At 31.2% G+C, this 26,975-nt stretch overlaps 1 protein-coding gene across 1 annotated transcript in view; it reads left to right on the top strand.

Moving 5' to 3' along the window:
• Positions 1-21,993, top strand: part of LOC149556318 (phenylacetaldehyde synthase-like) — a 177,488-nt gene extending 155,495 nt beyond the window's left edge. Inside the window, exon 8 of the mRNA XM_089830568.1 lies at positions 21,951-21,993. Coding sequence (XP_089686694.1) covers positions 21,951-21,986 — 36 coding nt within the window. The 3' untranslated portion in view covers positions 21,987-21,993. The remainder of the gene's footprint in view (positions 1-21,950) is intronic.
• The last annotated feature ends 4,982 nt before the right edge of the window (positions 21,994-26,975 follow it).

The following is a 26,975-nucleotide window of genomic DNA, read 5'->3' as shown; positions in this document are numbered from 1 at the left end:
TTGATGCTTAAAAAAAAAAAAGAATGAGGGGGGAAGCTTGAGAATATTGTTCATTTTTAGAGTAAATTAGTTCTATTTTTTGTATGGGAAGGGAAAAAAAAAGAAAAAAGAAGAAGAATTCCCTTGTTACAACAGAGCATATTCTAAAAGATTCTCTAAAATATCTTTAGACATCATTTTTTGTTTTTTAAAATGCTAATTATGAGAATATAAAATGAAATTCAGCAAAAGGGATACGATCCTATCCTATCCTTTCAAAAAGATTCAAAACACCTAATTTTCTTTTCAACTTAACTTGTCTTGCCAAAAGTGGGCGCAGACATATGAGACTAAGGACCTTAGTCAATGTCACCCCACTCTATCGAATCAGAAGGAAAGACATGACTTGTTTAAAGTCAAATTAAATTATTTATATCTTTATTATGTTAACTAAAGGTTCCTTCTCCCAATCACCTCAAACGAAGTTATGAGGGTGTTGTCAGCAAGTCAGACCATCAAATTGACCTCCTATCATCCCAGACTCCATCATGTCATAGTAAGATGTGGGTAGAAGAGTAGATCTAGGCACCATGTGGAATGGGGAAGCAAGTCTTCCTTGTTAAATGTAAACATAAATGTTGGAATTGACCATCTTTCAAGCACACAACCTTTTGAAACTTTTTCACCACTCACGCCTAGGAAAGGATGGCAAGCATGTGCAGCAAGGATGAATCCTCAAAAGGTTTTGTTTAAAAGAAAATAAAATCAATGCAATTAAATTTTCATCCATTTTCTGCAACAAACGAAGTTTTGTTTTGGAGGTCAGTACGTGGCGTGGAGGGGGCGACATGATGGAAACTGGTGACTTTTACCCCATGCGGATTTGGCCTGACGCGGATCTAGTCTGACGTGCTAATTATATTAATGCAATATCACCTCCATTCACTGCACTCCATCTCTGATTTTTTTTTTCCATTTCTCCTCTGTCAGCATGAGATGACTTTGGGACATGGTTACAGTACTTGGACAGAGCGCCTAGCCAAGTAAACAATAGAGGCGCTTATTTTCAAACTTACTTCATTACCTTTGCCATGCGATTTTGGGCATTTATTACCTCTGCCCTACGTACTTGGACGTTAACCATGGAAACTTCCCCCTACAATTTTGATTGGTGAATGAAGCTCCTGTTTGACTGAGTTTCCAGCAAGTCACCTCCACCATATGAAGAATCAGTGCCTTGATTTGTTTTTGGACATCATGCAAGGGTATAAGACAGGCGCTTTTAAAGCGCTAAGAAAAGTATAGGCAGTAGTTTGTTGAGTGGTGGTCGTCCTTTCACCAACACCAATACCTTCCTCAACGCCTTGATTTGTTTTAGTACAGCACACAGGGTACATAAGAACTGTCCAAGATTTTTTTTAAAGATCAGATTCAACGCAACATATGTAACTTATAGGCCGACAGAACAAGTTATTTGTCACATTTTATGATTATATGTTTATAAGCGGCATATTGACAGATGTCCATCAAAGATAGACCCAAACAGGGTGGGAGGATGAAGGTAATGGGTCTATTTGATTGCATTCTTCCGGCCCCCTACTCTACAATGTCCTGATCTGCGGGGGAGGTAGGCGAGGAACTATCATTCCTTCTGTGATTCTATAAAGGTAGGCAGTGGGGGCCCTATCTTCTAAACCGTCGATAGTGATGCACAGTTTGGAACTACCATTGTAAAGATTTCCAGAATACAGAATTTTCAGTTTCGGTGATTATATATCCATCTTCCAGTCTTTCTTTGTGACTGTCTATCTATATTTAATGCACCTGAGGAGTTTTAGAGAGTCGTGTGCATAGAACAAGTGAATTGGTGTGGGCACTGACTTATTGTTTCCTATTGGACTTTCCCACATGTGGGTAGAACATGCACGATTCAATTAACTATAGACCAAGTATGTGTATCGCTGTAAAGTGATGCCCATGACGATAATATCATGATAGACACACAAATTAAAGATTCTCGAGCAAATTGTATTTGTCCCATCTCTTCCATTATTCCATCTATTCCATTTAATCTTGTCTTCCTAGCTCGAACCACAATTACCCATGATGGCGACAAGGATATGATATTTTATTATGTTTAGATGAAATTAAGAGTCGTTAAGAGTGTTTGTCTTAGAATAATTAGTGTTAGATAGTGTTGGTAAAATTTAGTTTTGATTGTTAGATGTTAAAATTCGTATTAGTTTATCATAAATATAGTTTGTATTAATTTATTTATTTGATTATGGTAATTATTAAGTGATGTTAATGTAGCTTAAGGGATGTAGGGAGTAGTTAGGAAGTAGTTAGGAGTTATGTTGATGTTTTATTATTATTATAATTATTATTCTCATTATTATTTAGTAAGTTTTGTTTTATTTGTAGTTTTAAAAATATTAGTTAGTTTTATTTTGGACATCCATTTTATTTTATTTGTTGATAATTTAGAGTTTTAAAGTTTTTATTTGTATATTCTCGATGATTGAATGCAAAATTATAAAACATTGAGACTAGTAGATGATCTCAAGTTTATTAAGCAATGTTTATTTTAATTATCACGATCCATGGTGGAGTAACAATTTTAAGCATAGTTGGCGATGTCTTGTAAAGGAAAAACCTTTAATACATTGATACAAAAATTAATCTAAATACACAAGTTTTGAAATCTCTAGAAAGTAGAAACTGATGCATTTAAAGCAATTAAAAAAAGAAGAAATTTGTTTCTTTAGTATTTCTAGCATTTCCACAAACATCACCAGTAGAAGATGCCTAAGTAGTTCCACACAATAGGTATAATAGTCTGACCATGATGAAGGAAACAAAATTCAGACTCTCAGATGATCTATAGGTTAAATGCAAACTTGCATCATTGCAAAGTGCTAAAGAACAACATAAGATATGGAAAAAAACTTGAAAATTATTATATTACCAAGTTAGACACTTACCATACTTGAGATGCCTATTTCAATTCCTACAATATCAGTTGACACCAACCAAAAACAAAGAGGCCAAAATAAAAAAATGACATGCATGAAAAATAATACCCTCAAAATGTATTTAGTTATATTTTTGAAAGATATAACTCCTAAACAACAATGTGTGGAAATACTTTTCACCCACAACCACAATCTACAATCAAATTTCATACTCAAATATTTAACTCAAAACAAACTAATCAACCTATAGAGAAAGCCATTTGAGTACGATAATTTTGTAGTATAATTTAACTATGTAGGACACTCGGTTGTAATTAGTACATCTATCCAAATGAATGTTGGAAATATTCAAGACTAATTTAGGTTACGGAGAGGGGATGGGTGAACCAGTAACTTCAAAAACTTTATCAAATATAGATCTTAATTGCAATAATCCTATAACCATTAAATTAGATCTAACTATATGCATGAGAAACTGAAAACATAAACATTCATGGCACATGAACACAATAATTTGGTGACCCAGAAACCTTCCAAATGGAAAGTAAAACTAGGGTGGGGATGATACCCAAAAATTTCAATACTGCAGCATAAAAGTTGGCCTGTTAAGGCCTATAATGATCACTTCTGATGATCTGCCCTATTAGGAGCAATTAGGACTGCTAGGTCCACCTTGTTAGAGGTTTTACAAACATACAATGAAGTATGCACTTGGCAAAGAGATTTGACAAAAGACTGTTAAGTATACCTTGTTAGAGGATTTGGACTAGTTCACCTATTAGAATGAAATAATAGATCTCTGACTTATAACTAATTTTTGGATAGATATTCTTTGAAGTACTAATCACCTTTATGTAATAGATATGACTCTGCTGCTCCTTTGCTGATATGGCCTTACAATACACTTTGCTGCTGATTCATATTCGCATGCTTCTTACATATTCTTCACTCTCACTTGTCATTCATGCATATATACATCTATTCATCTATATTTAGTATGATACAATACATTACATATATATCAATCCAATTTACAAAACTACAAATCGGCCAATATACAAGTTAACGCCAATATTACAAAGTCAGCTCAAGCGAAGACACTTGAGTTCTGAAGACTGACTTGGTGAAGTTTTGATACACGATGTCCACTATCATTACTCAAAATTGTCATGCATCCGGTAGAGGTAGAAACTCGGTCCATACTAATCATCTTAGAGTAGTCTCAAACTCAGTCTGCACTAGTGACTCAATAGATATTGTGTAACTTGGTAGAAATTGAATTACACATTTACCATGACTGCACTTGGTAAACACTGATCATCACATAGCTCGGTTAACACTAACTTCACTTCACATGAACTATTGGCTCAGTTTGAATTGTGAAGCTCGGTGGCTACTGAATTACATGGAAAACACTGTAGACTATTCAATGAGCTCAGTAGCCATACATAATCTAAATAAATGTTGTCACTAATAAGAAGCTTGACTTAATGTCAACAATCTCCCCCTTTGGCATTAGTGAAAAAAACACTTATCAACCAAAAATTATATACATCACAGTATAATACTGACTCGGTACTATTTTTGAAATTTTTCAAAATTTGATTTTGTAAGTATATACAGTATACTATCCTTACCTTTGCATGATTCTCCCCCATACAATATACATACTATATTTCATATATATATATACATACTATTTCTCCCCCTTCTTGACAATAATGCCAAAGATTTATTCAAAACTTATTTACACAGAGACACTGATATAAGAAATAAACTTAGAATGTACCTTAAGTATGAGTGTTAAAGTCTTATCTCAATTTTCTTACAAAACTTTGCATGTATGTAGAGCAATTTGGACTTCTGTAGAGAGTTCTATCATGTGATTTGCAATTGAGAAGTTGTTGTCATGGATCAATGTTTTTGAGTAAAAAATGTGCTTCTGTATTATGTCCATGATGGGAACGATCATATTCTAAATATCTATTAGTGAAGACTGGATCCTTGCTTCTTCTCTCAATAATTCTGCTTGCATGTCTGACAAGAATCTGATTTTCGTATGATGGGCAAAGCTTGAACTATGGTCAAGTTGCAACTGCTGTGCACTGGCCTTTAGATCTTCATTAATCTTTGTCAGTTTGCTCTTTATTTCCTTTGTAAACTCGGTAACATTACATAATTTTTCAAAAAGTGATGTTACATTTGTGCAAGATTTTTCAAGATTGGGCAAAATTGAGGAAAGCTCCACTTGCTGAATGGCAATTTGTTGAGCAATGTACTCAAGCACTTTGTTATCAAATTTATTCTTTTCTTTCTCAATTGATTTGTCTTGACCACTTGAGTTCTCATTAAACTTTTGGACTGCCTCTTCTAATTGAAACAAAATGTGTTGAGAATTATCAACTTCAACACCTATTACTTCAGTCAAAATATTCTTAGCACTTTCTATTATTTTATATTCTCTGTCTCTTTCCTCTCTTAATTTCTTCTGCTTTGCTTTCTTTTGGAGGAACTGACTAGCTATTTGCATTTGATCTACTATGGCATTATCAAAATCCCACTTTGGAATTTCAATCTCTTCATCTAGGTCAATGTCCTCCTCTATCTCCTTTCCACTCAAAATTCTTGAATTTGGTTGAGCCTTAGGTTCAACTGCCTTTCTACTTAATGCCTTAGAATCTAGAATGGAAACAATAGTAGAGATAGTAAGACTAGCTATGAAAACTAATATAGTACCAACAGAAGTAATGCTGACTGGTATGCTTGTAAATCCAAAACTAATATACTTACAAAAGTATCTAAAGCTATAGAATCCAAAATTGTAGAACTTGAAACTGTAGTTACTACTGAAGAACATAAAATTGTAGAACATGCTATACTCACTGCTGATGATGTTGATTCTGGAATTGAAGAAGAGGGAGGCTATAGCTCGGTAGATGAAGTGGTAGACACTTCCATTAGTGATGTGTTGAGCTATGAGAGAGCAAAGAGTGATTGGAAATTTGATGTATCTGCTATGGTCACAATCAAACTTGTTGAAGCTATCTCTGAACTTGATGTAGCTGCTGATTTTCTTGGAGAATGAAGAAGTGAGGCAATGACTGCTACTGCTATCTTCATAGGATCTGTCTCCTCATCATCTACTTTGTCTTCCTCGGTAGCTTCTTCCTCTTTATCTTCTTCAACTTCTTCATTGTCAAACTATATTGTTTAAAAGTATATTCCTTCTTCCTCATCATCATTGTCATCATCCTTGAATTCTACTAGAAAGTCACTTCATTTATGCAAGTGATAAATATTCTTCCACATACCTATAGCATTCTTGACTACATGCTCTATATCCTTTAAAAAAATTAAACAAGTATTAAATCTAAGAGTCATCTTATCTTCATTTTTCTTCATAAACTCTTTTACCTTAGCATCTGTGATGCTCAATAACAACTGCCTCAGGGTTTGTTCATAGATATCTTTTGCTGTCTATGTAGTTGAGTCCCATCTTGGCTTCAACTTCTCTAATAGCTCATTAGATATCTAAGAGGCTATCTAATCAGGGGAATACTTCCATTTTCCCATCTTGGTTAGCACCAATTCTTCAATCTATTTCTTCTCAGCCTCTATCCTAGTTTCATACTTTAGTGATTTGAAATTGGTTATGCCTGCACCTTCTTCCAATTGTTTCATTTTTCCTGGAAGGTGGGGGGAGCCTTGCTAAACACAACTTCACTACCTTTCTTCCTGGATCTCCTGGTAAACACTGTAGTGGATGACTTGGGTGGCTTGGTGATGATCACCTTGCCTTTCTTCTTTACTGACTCTTCTTCCTTTTTAGAATCTTCTTCATCCTCTACTTCATCATCATCTTCTCCCTTACCCTCAGTCAACATAAGAGGTGTGCTAGTTTTGAGTTTTTTAATTCTCCTCTTGCCTTTGTTAACTGCCTATGGAAGCTTGATTTCAAGCTCTATTCTTGTCTTGGCCTCATCATATGTTCCAAAGTGTGGTGCCTTTGGATCAATAGGTTCATTTGTCAAGGCTTCAATTATGTCCTTTTCTTCATCAATGTTCACCTCATAGGGAAGAGGTTTTACCCATACAACTCTTGGTTTTACTGCTTGAATGTAGACTTTTTCATTGTCTACCATGAAACAAACATCGTCTTTGTAATTTTCAACCAATTACTGGATCCTGAATCTGTTATTCATTTTCTCCTTGAAGACATCAAAGTTAATTATCCATTATGCTGATAGAATTCTCACCCATTTCTATAATATACTTGTTAATCTGATACAAAATTATCACATCCTTTCTCCATACGATTGTACCTTTTGAAGGGAAAAACTTTTGAACATAGAAAAATAGACATGTCAACAATGAACCAAAATTTCAAGGATTGTTCTTGGATGTCCTAATACTTTTCATGGTTTTGTTAAACTATTTCAACAAGTTTGCAAGATCATATGATAGATTGTTCTTCACAACTTTGAAGGCCAAGTCCACTGCTTCACACGACACACTATTTAGATGACTAGAACTGTAGATCTTGTGCACTATCACATGTATGCCAAATTTTATTTCTTCATCTATTACACTACTAATCTTCATACTTATGCCATCCCCCTTAGCTAGGATTTTCTTCTCTAACTCCACCCGACCTAGGGTTTTAGTAGTTTTAGCTTTGGAGAGCACAGGAAGGCTGGTGATATGATGAATCATCTTCTTAGTGATCAAATGTTTTTGCTCAAGCCATAACTGATTGTTGTGAACTTGGCTTAGGATGTATCTAATCCATTTGATTTGGAAACTTTAGGGTAGGTGGGGAATGTGGGTTAAACCCTTATCTTCCAAGTGCTTATGTTTTGGTTTAAGAACACCATTCACTCACAATTCACCTAGGGCATCATCTATCTCTAGGGTTCAAATTTCTTGAATTGAGCACTTAAAATGAGTTTGGATATCGTTAATGAGTAGTACCTTAGGAGGGATTTGCGATTGTGCTCCATTTGGACCTAGGGTTTCTATAATTGCTGGCACAAGTTTGAAATCTGGTGGTTTTCATTTGACTCCTCGAACCAACATTTTTGACCCTTTCTTTACCTTGCTATTGTAGCTTGATGCTGTCATGACTACTTGGTAGGTTATGGAAAACTTCAAAAAAAATTACAGCAAATTCTGCTCGAAATTATTTGATCGCTTTGCAATTCACTTGATTGCAATAAAAATTTAAATTTTTTGATGAAAAATAAATTCAACTTCCTACCTTTTGATGAAATTTTGCCATTAATGCTTGGTAAAAAAGTAGTTGTAATGAAATCATTATGTGCAATAGGCTGTCATCCACTATCTATTTGGATTGCTCGGTAAATGCTTCATAAGTCGATAACCAAACATGTGAGATTGGTTACTTTCAACCTTGCTCGGTAGAGTTCATGACCCAACCTTACTCGGTAGGGAAAGTAACTCAGTGATAACTGATACTAATCTTTTGTGATCCCTTTATATCTTAAATACTAATTTGGATCTTTGTTCCCTTTTAATTTTGGAACTGTTTAGATGTGATCATGATAACAGTTCTAGTTCTTACTTAATAACTTAGTTGGAAATGGTGGAGTCACCCACTTCTTGAGTGACATGACCATCATTACTTGGACTAGCTTCCTCGATGGATTTAGGAATCCATTGCCGCCTCATTTGCTTTTTGATGTTGTCTGCTTTTGCTTTCTTTTCATCTTCAATTCTACCTATATTCATGCATTTCTTGGCTAGATGACCAAGTTCTATACAAGTGAAACATCGTATGATGGTATCTCTCTTCCTTGTGCGATGTTTAACATAGTTCATGCCAATGTGTACATACTCTCCACAGTAATGACATCTGCACTAGGTGTTATAGTCCCAACCAAATATTGCTTTCCCAATTTTCTTTGCTAGATTGAATGACTTGGTTCTATAGTTTGATGCCTTGTGACCTTGTTTCTTGCATTTGTGACACTTGCCTTCAAATTTTGATTTTTTATTACATTCATTAGCCTTGTGACCATGCTGATTACAATTGTAACATTTACCAGTGAATTTTTCTTTACCATTACTCCAACATTTTTTTGATGTATGGCCTATCTTACCACAATGATTACAAGTAGGTCTTTGATTCCTTTGAGCACAATGTTTGGAGGATTCACCCTCTTTTTTGTATCCAATTCTTGCTTTACCTTTTTATGTATAGATATTTTTCTCATTCAGTTGATTTAATTGATTCATGTTTGGTTGGGATTTTATCATTCTCTCATTAACTTGCATTTTAGTGTTTAGGTCATTTCTCAATCTTTCATTGATTTGTTTTTCAGATCTCAACTCACTTCTTGTTCTTTCATTGATCTGTCTTTGGCTCATGATTTCTTCATTTGCATTAGAGATATGACCTATAAGATTTGCATGCTAAAGGGATTGGTTCTGGATCTTATTGTTTCTTCCATCTATTTCTTCTTTCATTTTGTTCCTTTGTTCCAAGATTTCACATAGCCTTACTGATTGAATTTCTTGTTCTCTTTTGAGCTTTCTTATTTCTTCTTGTAGGGAACCATTCTTCTCTAAGAGTTCTTTGATTGCATCATTTGCTTCATCTGAACTACTTGAAGGGAAAATGTCTTCAATCTTTTCTTCAATGTATTGATGATCATTCATTTGATTTGCAAGTTCCTTCCTTCTTTTTAGGGATTGGGAAAGTTGCTCCTTAGCTTTCTTGAGTTGTGCAATGGCCATTTCTAGATCTACCTTTTCATTATCAATTGCCTTATCAAGTATAAATATTTCCACTATCCTTGATCTTTGCTCAAGCTATCAAGCTTTATCCTGAGAACCACAAATGCTATGATACCAATTGTTGGAAATATTCAAGACTATGCTAGGTTACTGAGAGGGGAGGGGTGAATTAGTAACCTCAAAAACTTTATCAAATATAGATCTTAATTGCAATAATCCAATAACCATTAAATTATTAAATCAGATCTAATTGTATGCATGAGAAACTAAAAACATAAACATTCATGGCACATGAACACAATAATTTTGTGACCCAAAAACCTTCCAAATGGAAAGTAAAAATGGGGTGGGGATGATACCTACAAAAATTCAATACTACAACATAAAGTTGGTCTGTTAAGGCTTACAATGATCACTTCTGATGATCTACCCTGTTAGGAGAAATTAGGACTGCTAGGTCCACCTTGTTAGAGGTTTTATAAACATACAATGAAGTATACACTCAATAAAGAGATTTGACAAAAGATTGTTAAGTCTACCTTGTTAGAGGATTTGGATAGGTTCACCTTTTAGAATGAAACAATAGATCTCTGACTTACAACCGATGTGCTGATAGAGATTCTTTGAAGTACTGCTCACCTTTATGTGATAGATATGACTCTACTACTCCTTTGCTGATATGGTCTTACAATACACTTTGCTGCTTATTCACATTCACATGCTTCTTACATATTCTTCACTCTCACTTTTCATTCATGCATACATACATCTATTCATCTATATTGAATATGATATAATACATTACACACACACACACACACACACACACACACACACACACACACACACACACACACACACACACACACACACACACACACACACACACACACATATCAATCCAATTTACAAAACTACAAAGTCGGCCAATATACAATTTAACACCAATATTACAAAGTTGGCTCAAGTGAAGACACTCAGGTTCTAAATACTGACTTGGTGAAGTTTTGATACACGACACCCACTATCATTACTCAACATCGTCATGCACTCAGTAGAAGTAGAAGCTCAGTCCATACTAATCATCTCAGAGTAGTCTCAAACTCAGTTTGTACTGGTGACTCGGTAGATACTATGTAACTTGGTAGAAACTAAATTACACATTTACCATGATTGTACTTGGTAAACATTGATCATCACATAGCTCGGTTAACACTAACTTCACTTCACATGAACTGCTGGCTCGGTTGCTACTAAATTACATGGCAACCACTGTAGACTATTTAGTGAGCTTGGTAGCATACAAAATCTAAATAAGCATTGTCACTAATAACATACTTGACTTAATGTGAACAATGAAGGCATGAGAAAATAATTTTCTTCCAATCGGATGAAAAAATATGCAATCTAGACACATTTTCCACCAAAAAAATCAAGACAAAATGAGTGCCATTTCAAGCCAAAAATCCTATACATAGTCGAATATCAAAATCTCATGAAAAGAGAAAATGCCCACCCAAAAAAGAGAGTTTTAAGTTCATTAATGAGCTTTCTACTCCATCCGCAAACTTGGTTGCTTTAACTTGTGCTTCTAGTGATGGGGAGTTTCAATCCAATCAAAATATTTAATCACAAAGGAAGCTATAATGTATCAAAGAATTCTATGACATCAAGCCCATTTCCCAAGGCTTTCATCCCTCCATTAGGCATTCAAATGTGGAAGAACACACAAAATCAGGGATGATAGCATCTTGTGAAGAAATTTTATGTTATCAAAGGACATGTTAAAATAGAACTCCCCAAATAGAGTATGGGCAACCTGTGATACGATTGGTGATGTTGATGAGTCTCTTCTAACCCAAGCTACTCTCTCAAGTCACCCAGCAAAGGGCTTCCCTAGTAATACCTAGAAGAAAGAGGCTAGAATAAAAAAAATGACAAAACAAATTTATTTTCCATTAACATGCACATATAGTTATATCTTCGAATTATTTTTAGTCAAATGCTTTTTTCAAATACAAAGTCTGTTTAAGTTGATTTAGATAAATTGACCTTTATTCAATGCATATTGTGTAAGACCTCAATGTGTCCCTCTTGGCTTTACCACGTAATGTACAAGATTGCAAAACTATAAAGATGTATACAATGAAGTTTCCATTGTAATCAACAATCTCAAAATTAATGAGATCAATCATAACAAATGTTCATAGAAAGTCATATTGTACTATACATGCACCAAAGCTAGAAAACCATATTCATAGAAATAACAAGTATATATATATATATATATATATCTGTGTGTGCGTGTGATAATTGTTATATAATGAGTTGTACATAAATATGTCATTTCTACAAAGTGCAAATATATGTTCATGTTTTGCAATACAACTAAGTTCGAGAGTTGTAGTCTTCCCACATCCTTTGGGCTATTTCATCTCAAAAATTCTCCTAGGTTCTCTATCTGTTTGAATCATTCCATAAGTCTCTAGAATGGACACATTTATCCTAGCACGATCATCATCCTCTTCAATATCCACTTCGGATAGAAGACTATCCTCCATGGTAATGAAATTGTGTAGTATGTCGCATGCCAAAACAATCTTTGTTTGGGTAAATATACCGTAGGATATTGCATGCTTTAGGATAGGAAAATGTTGCCTTAAAATATTAAATGTTTTCTCAATCACATTCCTAAGAGAGGAGTGTCAGTGGTTAAATAAATCTTTGGGAGTGCTGATCGAGTTTGCTCTACAAAACTCTTTTAGGTGGTAACGTGTACACTGATAAGGGGCAAGAAAACCTAGTACATTTTGATACCCGACATCAACTAAATATAATTTTCCTACATTAATGGAAATAAAATTATAATAAAAATAGAGCATACAAGTTTTGATTTAATATAATGATAATATTATCATATAAAATATGAATTAATATACTAGGAGGAACCATCAGTGGATCTGCTCTAGACAAAGCTAAAGAAAGCACCTAACTATCTGCGACAGACCCTTTCCAAATAACAAGAATATATTGAAACTTTTAGTCAAATGAACAAACACCAAAACATTTTGTGACAAATTGCATTTTCTATCATGATATTTTGCTTGGATGTCCACATCGACAGTAACATGCATATGGGTTCCATCAATTGCACCAATACAATCCTTTAAAAAGAAATATTATTAGCAAATATAAATTAATAATATTATTATTTCTAGCAAAGAAAGAAATGTCACTAGAGTATTTACCTTGAAATATGGATCAAAATGGTCGTTCCTAGCAATTTTTGGAGGATTTATTGCAAGAGGGGGTAACAGATAATCGTTATGAAGTGTTGATATGACCTTCAAGACCTTGTGGAAGTGTTGACTCACTATCTCTCCTGAGTGACCAATGTTATGGGAAATCTTTTGGTTCCTTAGATTATGGCAAAGGGTGTGGAGAACCATCACTAGTTGTTCTTCCAATGTTATGTTAGCCGTATCTTGGATGCTCCATTTTTGTCTTAGAATTTTGGCCAAGCAAAAGAAGGCTACTCTACTCATAAGTATTTGGTTGTGGAAATTTATGTTACTAGAATGGATAATATGCTTATAAAAAGGACATGAAACTCTTCTTCACTTATTCCTATATCTTCTAGCCTCTTGGGAAGACACTACTATCAATACTGCAAGGCTGGCCAACAAAACAACGAGTATGCACATGACCTTGATCTTCTTAACTATGACTCCTTGGACTTCTATATTTTGAGTAAGATCCATCGAATGACCTAAAATGAAAACAAGGTCATGTGAATCTTATTATTGTTAAGAGTTATATAAACAAAATATAAATAATAATTACTTAAAACTACTGAGACTACATCAATACATAGAAACTTTTCTTACTAGATAAGATCTCTAGACAATATGGAAGAGGCAACTTCTAGCTTACATTGTATTAAAGAGAGTATATGGAGAAGTTCAAAAGGGGGGCAACAATTACTAATCTAGTTTACATAAGGTTTTGAGGGCACAACATGTATTTCAATAGGACCCAACAATTCTATATGCCAAATCTGCAAAGAGCTAAAAGGGAACACTAGTCATAAAGATAATGATCTCTGAAGAAAACATTCCTATAGAAAAACACAATCTTCATCTACTTTGGAACCAAATAATAAAGAATATACACATAGAATGAAAAGGGTCAAACAAAGAGCTACACCATGTTCTGCAACAAAAAAAGGATGCTGCAGCTATATGTGAGCAGAAAAAGTTACAATTGAGCAAAAAAGGATACTGCAGCTATATGTGTGCAAAAAAAGTAACAATTGAGCAAAAAAGGATATTGCAGCTATAGCTGTGATAACTGTTACCAATGTAAGTATGCATAAAAATTGGGATGAGAGAAGACAGTTGTACATTTCAAGGAGTGATGGTAGCTTTATATTATTGAAGACGAATATTATAGACAATTTTCATGCATTCATACAAACAAATATTATAGATAAATTTTGAGTAATTATGATCATACTCCCCAGATTAATCCATAGAAAACATTTGCAAAGAATGACATGATGAGTTGCATCTCCTTAAAACACATTGTATGCACCCTAAAATGGTCGCCTAGACTATGGGCCCCCATTATTCAATTTATCAAATTTCTTGAATCAATGGTTTGCAATATTTTATTAAATCAATTTAAATCAATTTCCTTGATCAAATTTGATTTTTTCTTTTATTTTTTAAAGTTGATCATTTTACCCTAAGTCTTATTTAATTAAAAGAAAATCTCCCTTTTAATTAAATAAAATAAGTCCCCATTTAATTAAAAGAAAACCTCTCTTTTAATTAAATAATTCATCCACATTTAATTAATTAAGAGAAAAACCCCTCTTTTAATTTAATTAAATATTTCCTATTTAATTAAAAGAACTTGCTCCCTTTTAATTAATTAAATGTCCCACTTAAATCTTTTTTTGATGAAAAAGGAAATAAAACAAATAAAAATTTGAATAAATCTATTTTTTTTGTTTTCTCTACACTTAATGTGGGATGTATCTTTTCCCTCTTTCCATTTTCTTCTCCATTTAATTCTTTTCCTATTTTCTCATTGGTGGATTTTGTTTTCACATAGATTATTCTTTCTCCACCCTTGATTAAATCTTTTTTCCTCTTAATCTTGATCATCCAATCTCCTTTATAAGGGAGAACTTCTATCTTCTTGTCTTATTCTCTCTTGCATGCATGGCTTTCATCATGAGTTTTCATCCTTGCATTTGCATATTAGTTTAGATTCACATTTGTTTTCATAGATTAGATCTACACTGTTATTATGTTTCCTTTCTTGCATTGTTTTGCATTGTTATCATTTAGATTAGTTTTCATCTTCATTTACATGCATGTTAGATCATTGAAGAATCTCTTGTTTCATGGTGTACTTGCATGAGCATAAACTAGGTCAGACTGAGGGCCTCCATTACAAACCCCTGCACTCCATGAATAGGGAGCTATGAGCCACCATTTGAGACCTCATTTTTGAGAAATCTTGAATATAATGACTCATAGAAGTGTGCCCACATTTTAGGCATACACACATGACATACAACAAACTAAAATACATGACATACAAATGAGATACTTGGTATTTTTTAAAACTCTCCTTGTGTGCTATGTGTTCTAGTTGGCTAGATAGTGACAAGTTCATGATCTAGCTTGCTGAAAGCACCACATCCATGATTTTTTTTTTGAATTTGACAAAATGACTATTATTATTGTTTCCTAAACCCTGACTAGTCTAATAAATGGTTAAGATCTTTATCTATAACGTATCTCCCATAGTTTTCGAATATCGAGCATAGAAAATTTGAACTTTGCATGTGAGGCTTTAATTAATTATTTCAGTAGAAGAATTTGCGATGTATTTGATTAAAGAATAAGTATAATGGGACCTTCCCAATCCACCTTGTTTATCTTTCCTAATTTTCATTTTTCTATCTTATTTTGCCCACGCGATCTTTCCTAATTATGGTTCCTTGGACTTTTATATTTTGAGTAAGTAGGAAAGTGGCAAGAAACCCAAATGTGGTGGAAATAAATTTAAATGTGAAGAATACTTAATAAAAAAGAAGTGGCCCAAAAACTTATCATATCAAACCCTGAAAAATGAAGGCTTTTCCAAATATGCAAAAATGCACTATTTATTGGGATTCAGGGATGGCTAAAACAATAAAAGTATCATAAAAAAAACAATAATCACAAGAGTGAGAACATATAGGAACAATTTAGAAACAAAAAAATAAAGCAGAGATAGTTTTGTAATTGAAATAAGGAGTGGATTAAGGATACCTTGTTAGAAGAGTTGTGAGAAGGATAATGCAAATTCGATGCTGTAGTTGGACCCGCCCACTACTGATGATATCCTGCCTTAATCAATTGAGCCACAAAAAGAAGATGTAAGTCCTCCCTTTACATAAAAAACATGCTCAAACTCCACAAGGAGCTTGATCGCTTTCAACCACTACACAAAATATAAACAATTCTTCAAAATACACATAAAATGAACCAAATATTAACAAACACCAAAATAAGTAGATCAAATATGCAGAAGCACATAACATAAATCTAAAACCATTAACCTAAAATAGAAATGGTACATTTCATAAACATTTCTAATTCTATTTAATGATAAAAGAAAGCATTACAGACATGAAAAATAAGGACAAAAGCAACAAATTAAATTCCTATGTGGACAAACCCTAGCATTCGACAACTGGTTTGCCTTAAACTTTCTATTACATTTCATTGTATCTAAGAACATGTAATATAATTTTTTTTATTTTTTTCCTCTTTTGGTCAATAAACAACTAGTAGTAATTTCTCATGTGTGTAGATAACATATAGAAAAAAGAAATGATTGAACCAGATATCCCTCACAGTCAGAGTGCTAAAGGATTTGTAGAAGGCAAAGATGGAGCTAAATCCCATCAATATAAAATGTTACAACCATCTTCAAATGTGTGTATTTATGAGGTTCTTGAATCCATGATGGCTTCAAAACCACAAGCTTAATTATGTTCCTTTGGTAGTGTCCTTTGGATTTTATCATCACAAGAAAGGGAAACAACTATCTGTAATGGATGACCACAAGCTAGAAGTAGTAGAGAGAACATCAAAAGGCTCAATAATATGGACATCTATATGTTGAAAACATAAATTGAGATGTTAGAGAAAAGAATCAAGGAGTGCTACCAAGATTCAACAGTTGAATACGATAGAGAAACAGTGGCCTAGATGCTAACAATGGGTGCATCTTTTATTCTAGAGTTAATTGATGACTTAATTGAATCAGAGAAAGATGTTTCTTTTCTTTGGAATCAAGAAATCATCACAAGCTTGATGGGGAGAGATAATGAAATAGGTGTCATGTTCCATGATCTAGATAGGGAAGTTTCTATACAACCAATTGAACAATTTTAGGTGGCTATGAAACAAATAACAGATCAATATCACAATCTGTTGAATTTGTGGATCAGACAATTCAAAGAAGAGTATTGCTCAAGGCCATGGTACATTATCTCTCTTCTGGTGGTGATAATTGTTTAGGGTATGATTATTGTGCAAACATTTTTTGGATCAAAAAATAACTAAAGTTATATAATCTCAGATATAAATGACATTGCTTCTTTTTTAGAATTTTACAAGATGTTGAACCTAAAGGGTTATATTGTCTTTTGATCTATGTCATTGTTTACATGTATATGGTTAAATGACATCAATAATATCCAAATCAGTAACACATCAATTTATGTTATTTTAGTCTTGAATTTCAAAAGTTGCATGTAATTTCAACATTTTAAGCAATCTAGGTTTTTACAAAAAATAATTATAATTTTATGAAATTTACAGTAATCTGTTTTGCGCATTATACATATAATTTTTTTTAATAGAAAATATTAATGTGTTAATGATCTCCTAGGTTATTTCTTAAGCCATTTTTGATAAATTTATGATTCATTGTTTGTTAGTCAAAAAATTGAAATTATTATTCAAACAAAAATACAAAAATACTTGTAAGAAAGGGAAAAACAAATTCATCATTAGGAAACATATTAAAATTGGAGATATTTGAAAAAAATAATACTAAGTTGTTTGTTGAATAGTAGAAGTCCATACTCTTTTCTTATTGTATTCTATCATATGTTGACTTCTTTCTAAACATCAAGGAAGATGCCACCTTAAAGGTTTGCAACCCTAAAAAATATCAAGTTAGAAATGCAAAACTCTTCGCAATAAAGCTCTAATACCACAACAAGAACACAATAACAATACACAAACATCAAATTGGAGAAATGCCAAATCCTTTCTATTTGAAACTAGAAGTAAAATTTTGCAAAATCATTTGATTACAAACTAAGAAATAAGCCACTGATTATAAACAAATTTGCAACAATTTGGAGTTGTATCCAACAAAGTCTACAACTTCTTATCCAACTCATGCTATAGACTTAGAGTTATAATTTAGATTTTGAAATTATCTACAATGTAATGAACTACTGCTACAACATTTGTTTCTTCACTGCTCAGGACTTCCATTCACAAAAATATTCTTTCTTTGCTCCTACTTACAATATCATATAGTCTTGTGGAATATGCCCCCTTGTAGAACAGAGAAAGAAGGCAGAGCATGAAACCTCATAAATGAAATCAACATGATTAACATCTAATTAAGAGAAACTAAGTGACTGCCATGCCATAGTAGTGAAGTTTCCTTTGGCTATATGATGTGTTAAGCCGGTGGTCAAAATTCTCATACTTTTGAGCTCTTGGAAATTTTTTAGAAGAGGGTTTTTTTTTTCTTTTGGTTGCAGGAAATGGAGAGAAAAGAATCTATATCTCACTTTGATTATACCAAAGTGAAGATAAAGGCGGCTACAATTCCACCAAAGCTAGGAAGTATAACACGACAAATAATTGCCAAATTTCTAACTTTGAGATCAATTTCATTATGTTGCAGATGATGAGATTTGGGGCTTTTGAAGCAGACCCTTACTAAATTTTCATGAGTTGTAAAAAGAGGGTTTGAAAGTGTTATGTATGTAATTATTAGGTTTTTCATGATTCTCTCTATGAATCTAATTGCTCTACTTGTATTTGCGAGTCTGCAAATGCATATGCTGATTTTAATGAAGAAATGATGCGTTTAGAGGCTATATATAATGCCTCTGGGGTGTTAACAAGGCAAAAGTTGTAGTGTAAACTGAAAATGAAAAGTTGCAAGTTGTTTTCAAACAAGAATTGCAAGAGAGCATCTAAAATCAAACAATGGACAGTCACAGGCTATTTGTTAGTTAGGGTTTTGAATTATTCAAATAAATGAGACATCTAAAATTTAAAAAAGAAATTAAGAAAATAGAGCTTTGGCTTTGAATAGATTTTCAAAGGAAGTTTGTCATTAGCTTTCCTTTTCTTCACTCAACAATAGGGTTTGCAGATTGTCATTGAAATATATGCAGATGATCAAAACATTAGTAGAGATTTACACTTGGGAGCTATATGAGCATACATAAAAGCCACAAAACTACTACAAATCTAATATAACATACCTTTCAATACAAGCAAAATGCAAGACCTTCCCATTTTGTCACTACTCAACGAAATCAATCTCGAGAAATGACAGAGTGAAATGGCATAAGTATTATGAGTGAGAATTTTTTTGCAGATCCGACGAATTATACATTTTTCCATATGTTGGGAAAGTGAGATTGGCAGACCCAATGAATTATGCATTTTTCCATATGTTGGGAAAGTGAGATTGGGAATGAGATTGGCCCATTCCAATTAGAAGTTTTTTTTAGAATGGATAAAATCCCACTTTAATCTAAAATAGGAATTCAAAATCTTATTCTCCACTCCCATTCTGTATAGCAAACAAAGAATTAAAAACATATTCTAATTTTCTAATCATATTCACATCATATTCTAACAACCAAACAGACCCTAAGGGAATTAGTTTGAGATGATCAAAAGGAGAAGTGAAAGGCAACACATAAAATGGGTATTACATGTGTCTTACAGAATCATCCTCCATAGATATAGCAAAATTCACTATAAAGTCATGTATAAAGGTTTGAAAAATCTCATATTTATAATCTATTTTGTGTAGTTTACTCAATCATTATTTTCCATATTTAGTGCATTCTTTTTTTTTTCAATTTTTTAGTCATTTTATATAGTTTTAATATATTTCATGAGAACTTGTTGTGTTTAGAAGATCTACCAAGGCTACCAAGATATGCAATTAATGTGAGGAAAAGTATAATGTTATGCTTTGTCACTTCTTAAGTTTAATTCAATTTCTTCCACTCAAAAATAATTTCAGTTTACATGAGTTTTTAAGTATTTTAAAAATATGTCATAAAACATCATTCTTCTTACACTAATAGTATACAAAATGAATATTTCATATTAATAAGAAGAATTGAAAAAAAAGAAATTTTAATAAATTGAAAAAATATGTTTTATGTGTGTTAAGTTCTTTAAAATAAAATTTTTGAAAAATTAAATATGTTATCTTACATTTCACATGTTTTTCAAGATATTTGATATATTAAAGGATATTTAGATCCATAGATTAAAATATTTATTCAAATTCTTCAATTTGAATAACCTATATTAATCATTGACATTAATGGTATTTTTTTTAAAACTTGATATTGTCTCTTATATAGATAAAACTAAAAACCTTGATAACTTGATGTGTTTAGTGTAAATAACATAGATCTACCAAGGCTACCAAGGTATGCAATTAATGTGAGGAATTTCTTGTACGTATGAATAATTTCATTTGGTATGAGTAACATGCTATTTTGATTAAATTATTTAGGATGTTTTAAAAAGTGATTTTTTTTTCAAAAAGGAAACTGATAGAATGATTTGTTCCAACCATTTCTAATGCTCTTGATTTTGTGCAGGTTTGACGATATTCTTGATTTTAAACTATACGGCAGTGTGTATTATCTTTCTTCCTCTATTTTATTTTAGAAACTGCAACATATTTTTCTTCTAGGGCTTTTATTTTGCAAGTAATACTCTTTATGTGCATATAAATTGACTATTTTTAGAACAACCCCAAGTCTTATTTGTTTTTACTTACTTTTTCTAATTTCACTAATTTCAAAATCTTTCCTTACCTTGGAATTCTGTAATTTTATAGAATTTACATGTTTCTTTTCCTAACTTTTAACATTATTTATAATTCAAGATTGACAATTTCATCACAGGGTGAGTTGATTTTTTTCTTATATAATTATATCAAATCTTATTTATTTTTACCTACTTTTTCTAATTTCAATATTTTCACAATTTTCCTTACCTTGGAATTCTCTAGATTTATAGAATTACTTTTTTTTTCCCCTAACTTTTAACATTATTTAGGATTTGATTGATAATTGATATCATCATTCTTCAATGTGAGTTGTCTCAAAATTTACTTTTATAAATCTCCACTTTTCTTGCAAGTTGATTGATTTTTTATATAATTATATTTTAATATAAACTTAGTTATGGTTTTTTTTTTCTCATTTGAAATCTATATTTTATTAGATTTTTCAATAATATATTTTTATATTAATGAAATATATTCATTATTATTTTTAGTGTAAAATAGAAGCAGCCCCCGAAAAAACAAGAAAATAAAACTAAGCCAAAAGAGGTAAATTTCTCTCTTTTAATACATTTATTTATTTTTTTCTCAATTTTAAAATTATTTTTATTAAAATTTTAAATCATTAGTTTTCATATTTATCGATTATATTATTTGTTTGTATTTAGTGTAAAGGAGAACTAGACATGCTAAGATCAAGGAGAATTAGCAAAGACATGACCCAACCATGAACATGATACATAATGCATGGAGAGGATGCTTAGACTACTTTTAACTTACTCTCTAAAATATTTTAGTGAATGATTCCATTTAATTAATTAGAGTGGAAATGTGAGTTTTTTTTTTTGATCTTTCAAAATTATAAAAGATCCTCTAAAAAGATAAAGGTTTTGCAAACTAAAGAAATGCTTTCTAATTTTATTTTGTTCTATTAAGGTAAGGTTTTTTTTCCTAAATCAACTATATCTTTTTGGGAATCAAGTCCCTTTTTAAGTTGATTTTTTAAATCATTTTTTTCTATATTTATTAGGTTTGTCTTCATTCCTCACTTTCTATTTTTAATGGATATTATAAATTGTTTCTTATGTATTACAGAATCATCCTCCAAAGATACAACAAAATTCACTATAAAGTTGGGTATAAAGGTAAAAAAATATATATCATTTTTTTTCACTCAATCATTATTTTCCATATTTAGTAAGTTCATTTTTGTTTCTAAATTTTAGTCATTTTATATATTTTTAATGTATTTCATGAGAAAGATCTACCAAGGCTATTAAGGTATGTAATTTATGTGAAGACGAATATACTCTTATGCTTTGCTAGTTCTTAAGTTCAATTTTATTTCTTGTATTTATTAATAATTTCATTTCATATATATATTTTTTTTAGTGCATTTAAGAAATATATTATAAAATGTTATTCCTCTTAGACTTGGATGAAATTCCTATCTCATCTTAAGTTAATGACATGTATTTAGAACATAATTTATAAAATTGAATAAAAAATTTGAATATGAAATTATTTAGGATGAAACTGATAGAATGATTTGTTCCAACCATTTCTAAAGCTCTTGATTTTGTGTAGGTTAGACAATATGTGAAAGCTTGAGTATATTGACTATTTGATTTGTGTTCATCATTGTCAAATCTTCATGAGAATAATGTTATTTCTATTTTTTTATAGGAAAGGATTGTGGGTAGTATGTTTCTTCCTCTATTTCATTTTAGATACTTTTAGGGCTTTTATTTTTCAAGTCTACGAGCTTTATGTGCATATAAATTAACTATTTTCATAACAACCCCACATCTTATTTATTTTTACTTGTTTTAGTTTCACAAATTTAAAATTTCATTGACAATTGACAATTGATGTTATCATTCTACAAGGTGAGTTGTCTCCTCAACATTCAATTGTAGATTTTATAGAAGTACATGTTTGTTTTCCTAACTTTTTAACACTATTTAAGATGTCATTGGCAATTGATATCATAATTCTATAGGGTGAGTTGCCTCTTTAACATTGTGTGTCAAATTTTGCTTCTAGAAATCTCCACTTTTCTTGCAAATTGGTTGATTTTTTCTTATATAATTTTAATGTAAATTTAGTTATCTTATCTTATCTTATCACTTAAAATTTTTGCAATATTATAGAGTTCTATGTGAATTTGTTCCAATGTTTTTATGACTTGAATTGGTTACAATTTTCTTCTATAACAACTAAATCTTACCATTGTAGAAGCCAATTAATTGGTTATTGTTTCAATCTTATTTGTCTTTTATTGTTATATTGGTTAACATTTAATTAGGAGACAATTTTTGTCCTATGATTTACTATATTTTCCACATATAAAATGTTTTTCTATATCGATTTTGGAATTAAACTTTGGTGAAATCATTTATTGGTAAATTTTTATTTTTACTTTACTAAGGTAATTTTTTTCATTCATTAAATTTGTACTTTTGAAATTTTGAATTTGATTTCTTGTTAATTTTTCAAACCACTAATTTCTATTGAATATATATTCTTTGTTGTGTTCAATGTGGTTTGCAAAACTATGTAAAAATATAAGAATCCAATTTAAGAGTTAATTTTTTTAAATTAAATTTTATTGCAAATTTTTTAATTAATTTAAAGTTTGAGTGTCCTTATATGGTTCAACAAAGTTCATAATTAAGTTATGTATCCACTATGAATAAAAGATTTTACTTTAAAGCAAACTATATGTAAATATAAAGTTTGAAAAAGGAAATTCAAACAGTTGAAATAATTTTTTTCAATTAAAAGAAATAAAATTATTTCCTACATTAATTTTTTTTAAAATTAAATTTATTTTCCGTTTCAATCACTAATTTGCATATTTAGTTAATTTAAACTAAAAACATCTTATGGCACATAACATAAAGTTATCTAAAATTAGATAATAAAAAATTATTTCTTTAATTTTTTTTCCTAATATTAATCTTTTTTTATTGATTTGGTCAGTCACTAGTTCTTGTTCTTCTTGTGTATATCTTTTATGTTGAGTTTAAAGCAGAAGGGCCTCTAGAAGAATGGGATAAAACTCACATTAAAGCTATCTCTGAACTGTAGCAAGAACACTCAAAGTGACATCCACAGATAATTATATTCTTATATTTTCCAACTTTTTTAAGTTCAATTTTAATTTCTGCTAATTTTTTGATTAATAATTCTGCTTTACCAAGAAATGTAATATCATTTTTAAAAAAATATTTGAAAATCATGTAATCACTTATCATTTCTCTCAGAATTACACCCAGTGGCACAGGTAACATTCTATTTCTATTTCTATTTCTATTTGATTCTGAATATTTACTAAACTGGAAGGTTTCCAAATGAATATCCATAGTAAAGCCCTAGATTTTTTGTAGATGGAAAATTTGTGCTAACGTGCTTTATATTCAGTACCGAGGACCTTTGAAGTGGTGTAAAGCTTTTGGAGTACGTTTCAGTACACAAGGTTTCCTTCAATTGTTGAGTATGTTGTCTTTTTGTTTTATTTTGTGGGTCGTTCATCATTTTTTAATCATCTTTGATTTAGATCAAGGGAACAATTTTATTTCTATTTTGTTTCAGGTGTGTATGCACAAATTATGTGATGATTTACAATGGTGCACTAGGGAACATGAGAAATATAGTTGAGAAATATCAAGTTTATCTGGGAAAATGATAAATGAAATGGGCTTTATTTCCATTGTTATGAAACAGGACTCATCAACACTGGAGCGTATTTATGTCATCATCGCGACATAAGAGATTTTGGTATCAATAATAATAAGGTAACAATTATTGTGCACTCTATTTTTCTAACATTTTTCACACTATTAGCATTCATGATCCAGTTACCAATTGATGGGTCAATAGATATATTTACCAATTACATTTTAGTAAGGGTTTGAATTTTGATAATAGAAATAAAACATTACAATTTAACCATCATTCTATATCATTGTTTACATTTAGAAACCAGGTTAATAAAGGGAGCTTCGATTTGATTAATATTCTTCTAAGAGTTTGCTTCAAGATCTCTCAATTTTTGTGTAGATTTTAGGGAGGAGATGACCTTGGTTAATCAAAAGATTGGGCTCACATATATGAGCAAAATAGCATCCCTCGTGCCTATATTTTTTAACAAGCTTTATCAAGTTACATGTTATACATTCAACAACCTTCACTTTTAAGAAGTTACTTTGTTTTGCTGAAATAGAAGTTAATCGTGTGCTTGCTGAATTTTTACATGCTATCAGACTTGGCCTTCAGGAAACAATAAAGAAGATCAAGATGTTGTGAAAATTCTATCATCCCCTCAATGGCATGCATTGGATAGATTTGAAAGACTATACAGATTGATCTCAATGCAGATGCACTTTGAAGGACTCCTCTTTATTTGACTAGAAAATAAAGAAGATTTTAATTGTTAACTTCACTCCCCTTTCTCTTTGTTCCCTCTTCCTTCAGCTCCCCTTCTCTGATTTGGTTCTAAAGTTGAGGGAGTCTCTTTTGTACGCAAATCACTCAATTTCATACTTCTGATATTACCTATTTGTAATTGTACATGACAGCACAAAATGTGGGCAAGGGATTCAATTTCATAACAATCAGTGGGTGGAAGGGTGGTTCATTTTGTGACTGTCAATAGATAGTCTAAATTTTGTAATTCTTTATTTTTCAATAAAATTGAAGAATTTAAAGTTTCTTTTTTATTAGATATAAGAGTTTCAGAAAACAAGAAGGAACCAAATAGTCACCACAAATAACAACAAGGAGCCTAAGCCTCACCCCGGAAGAGCCGTATTAGCTATACATCAAGACAAAAAGAAGAGAAGATAGATCATCTAACTAAGAACATCATAGTGAATATCCATCCAAGCAGTCCATCCTAAGGGACCCTCCATCCAAATGATACTTTTACTTTTTTGAAACTGCATCAACAAGAACAAATCCTCTTTTCTGACATTCACATTCTTTCTGATTTCTCTGTTCAGCCTAATACAAGCTTGCTCAAAAGCCTGCAAATCATCCAAGGTTCTTTGCCACTAGTATCCATGCTTCAACTCATAGTAGAAAAAGGTAGCATACCCATCCTGAAGGAACCTTCTAAGCCTATCCCTCTCGATCAACATAGTAGCCTGAACAATTTAAAGTTTAAAGTTTCCCATTGTGTAGAGCCATTTATCAATTAAAGTGGATTGAACAAACTTAAAATTATGAATTGTATTCTTTGAGGAGAGTAAAAATATGTTTATAAATGTTAATAAATTACAATGAAAAGTCTACACTTAGAATTGGACCATCAAATTAACTTACAAATACTTAGTCTCAAGCTAAAGAAACTTATTTAAAAATTTAAAAAATAATATAGCTAAATATAATATATTAAAACTTAGTTATCATTAAAATATTTAAATTCATATTATAGATGATCATATATAAGCAATGAAAACAAATAATCAATGTGTTATTCTTATTCTTATTATTATGATTTCAAATATATACAATTAATTAAAAATAAAAACTAGAAACTACTTTAATATTTTGTAATCTAAAACATATACTTATGAATTTAATGAAAATATTATTAATCTTTTAATTTGTTGTTTAAAATTTGTTAATAACAAAACCACTCAAATAAATTATATAGTTATTGTATTGTAAAGATTTATTATAATTATCTTTGCTAACTAATTACAGGAAATTAAATTTGTTTTAACATAAGTTTATGCTTTGTATTTTCCAATATCTCATTTTCATCATTGCCACATTATATCAATTTGATACATCTTTTAGCATACTTTACATATATTTAGCTAAAGATAGGTATGTTAGGCTAATGATTTGCAATTATTAATAATAATAAATAGTAAAATTATGTTGCAAGGGAAACTATCACAAAAACAAATATTATACATATGTTCATCTAAAGATTGGCATGCTTTACATATATTTAGCTAAAGATAGGTATGCTAGGCTAATGATTTACAATAATTTATAATAATAAATAGTAAAATTTTGTTGCAAGGGAAAATATCACAAAAATATATATATATATATTATACATATGTTCATCTAAAGATAGGTGTACTAGTTTAGGCTGAAGCA

The sequence above is a fragment of the Cupressus sempervirens genome, chromosome 5 (assembly GCF_028749045.1).
Source record: "Cupressus sempervirens isolate cs-2001-9-10 chromosome 5, ASM2874904v1, whole genome shotgun sequence".
NCBI classification, from domain to species: Eukaryota; Viridiplantae; Streptophyta; class Pinopsida; order Cupressales; family Cupressaceae; genus Cupressus; species Cupressus sempervirens.
The sequence above is the reverse complement of the archived record's forward strand: the minus strand, read 5'-3'. Positions and strand labels throughout refer to the sequence as shown.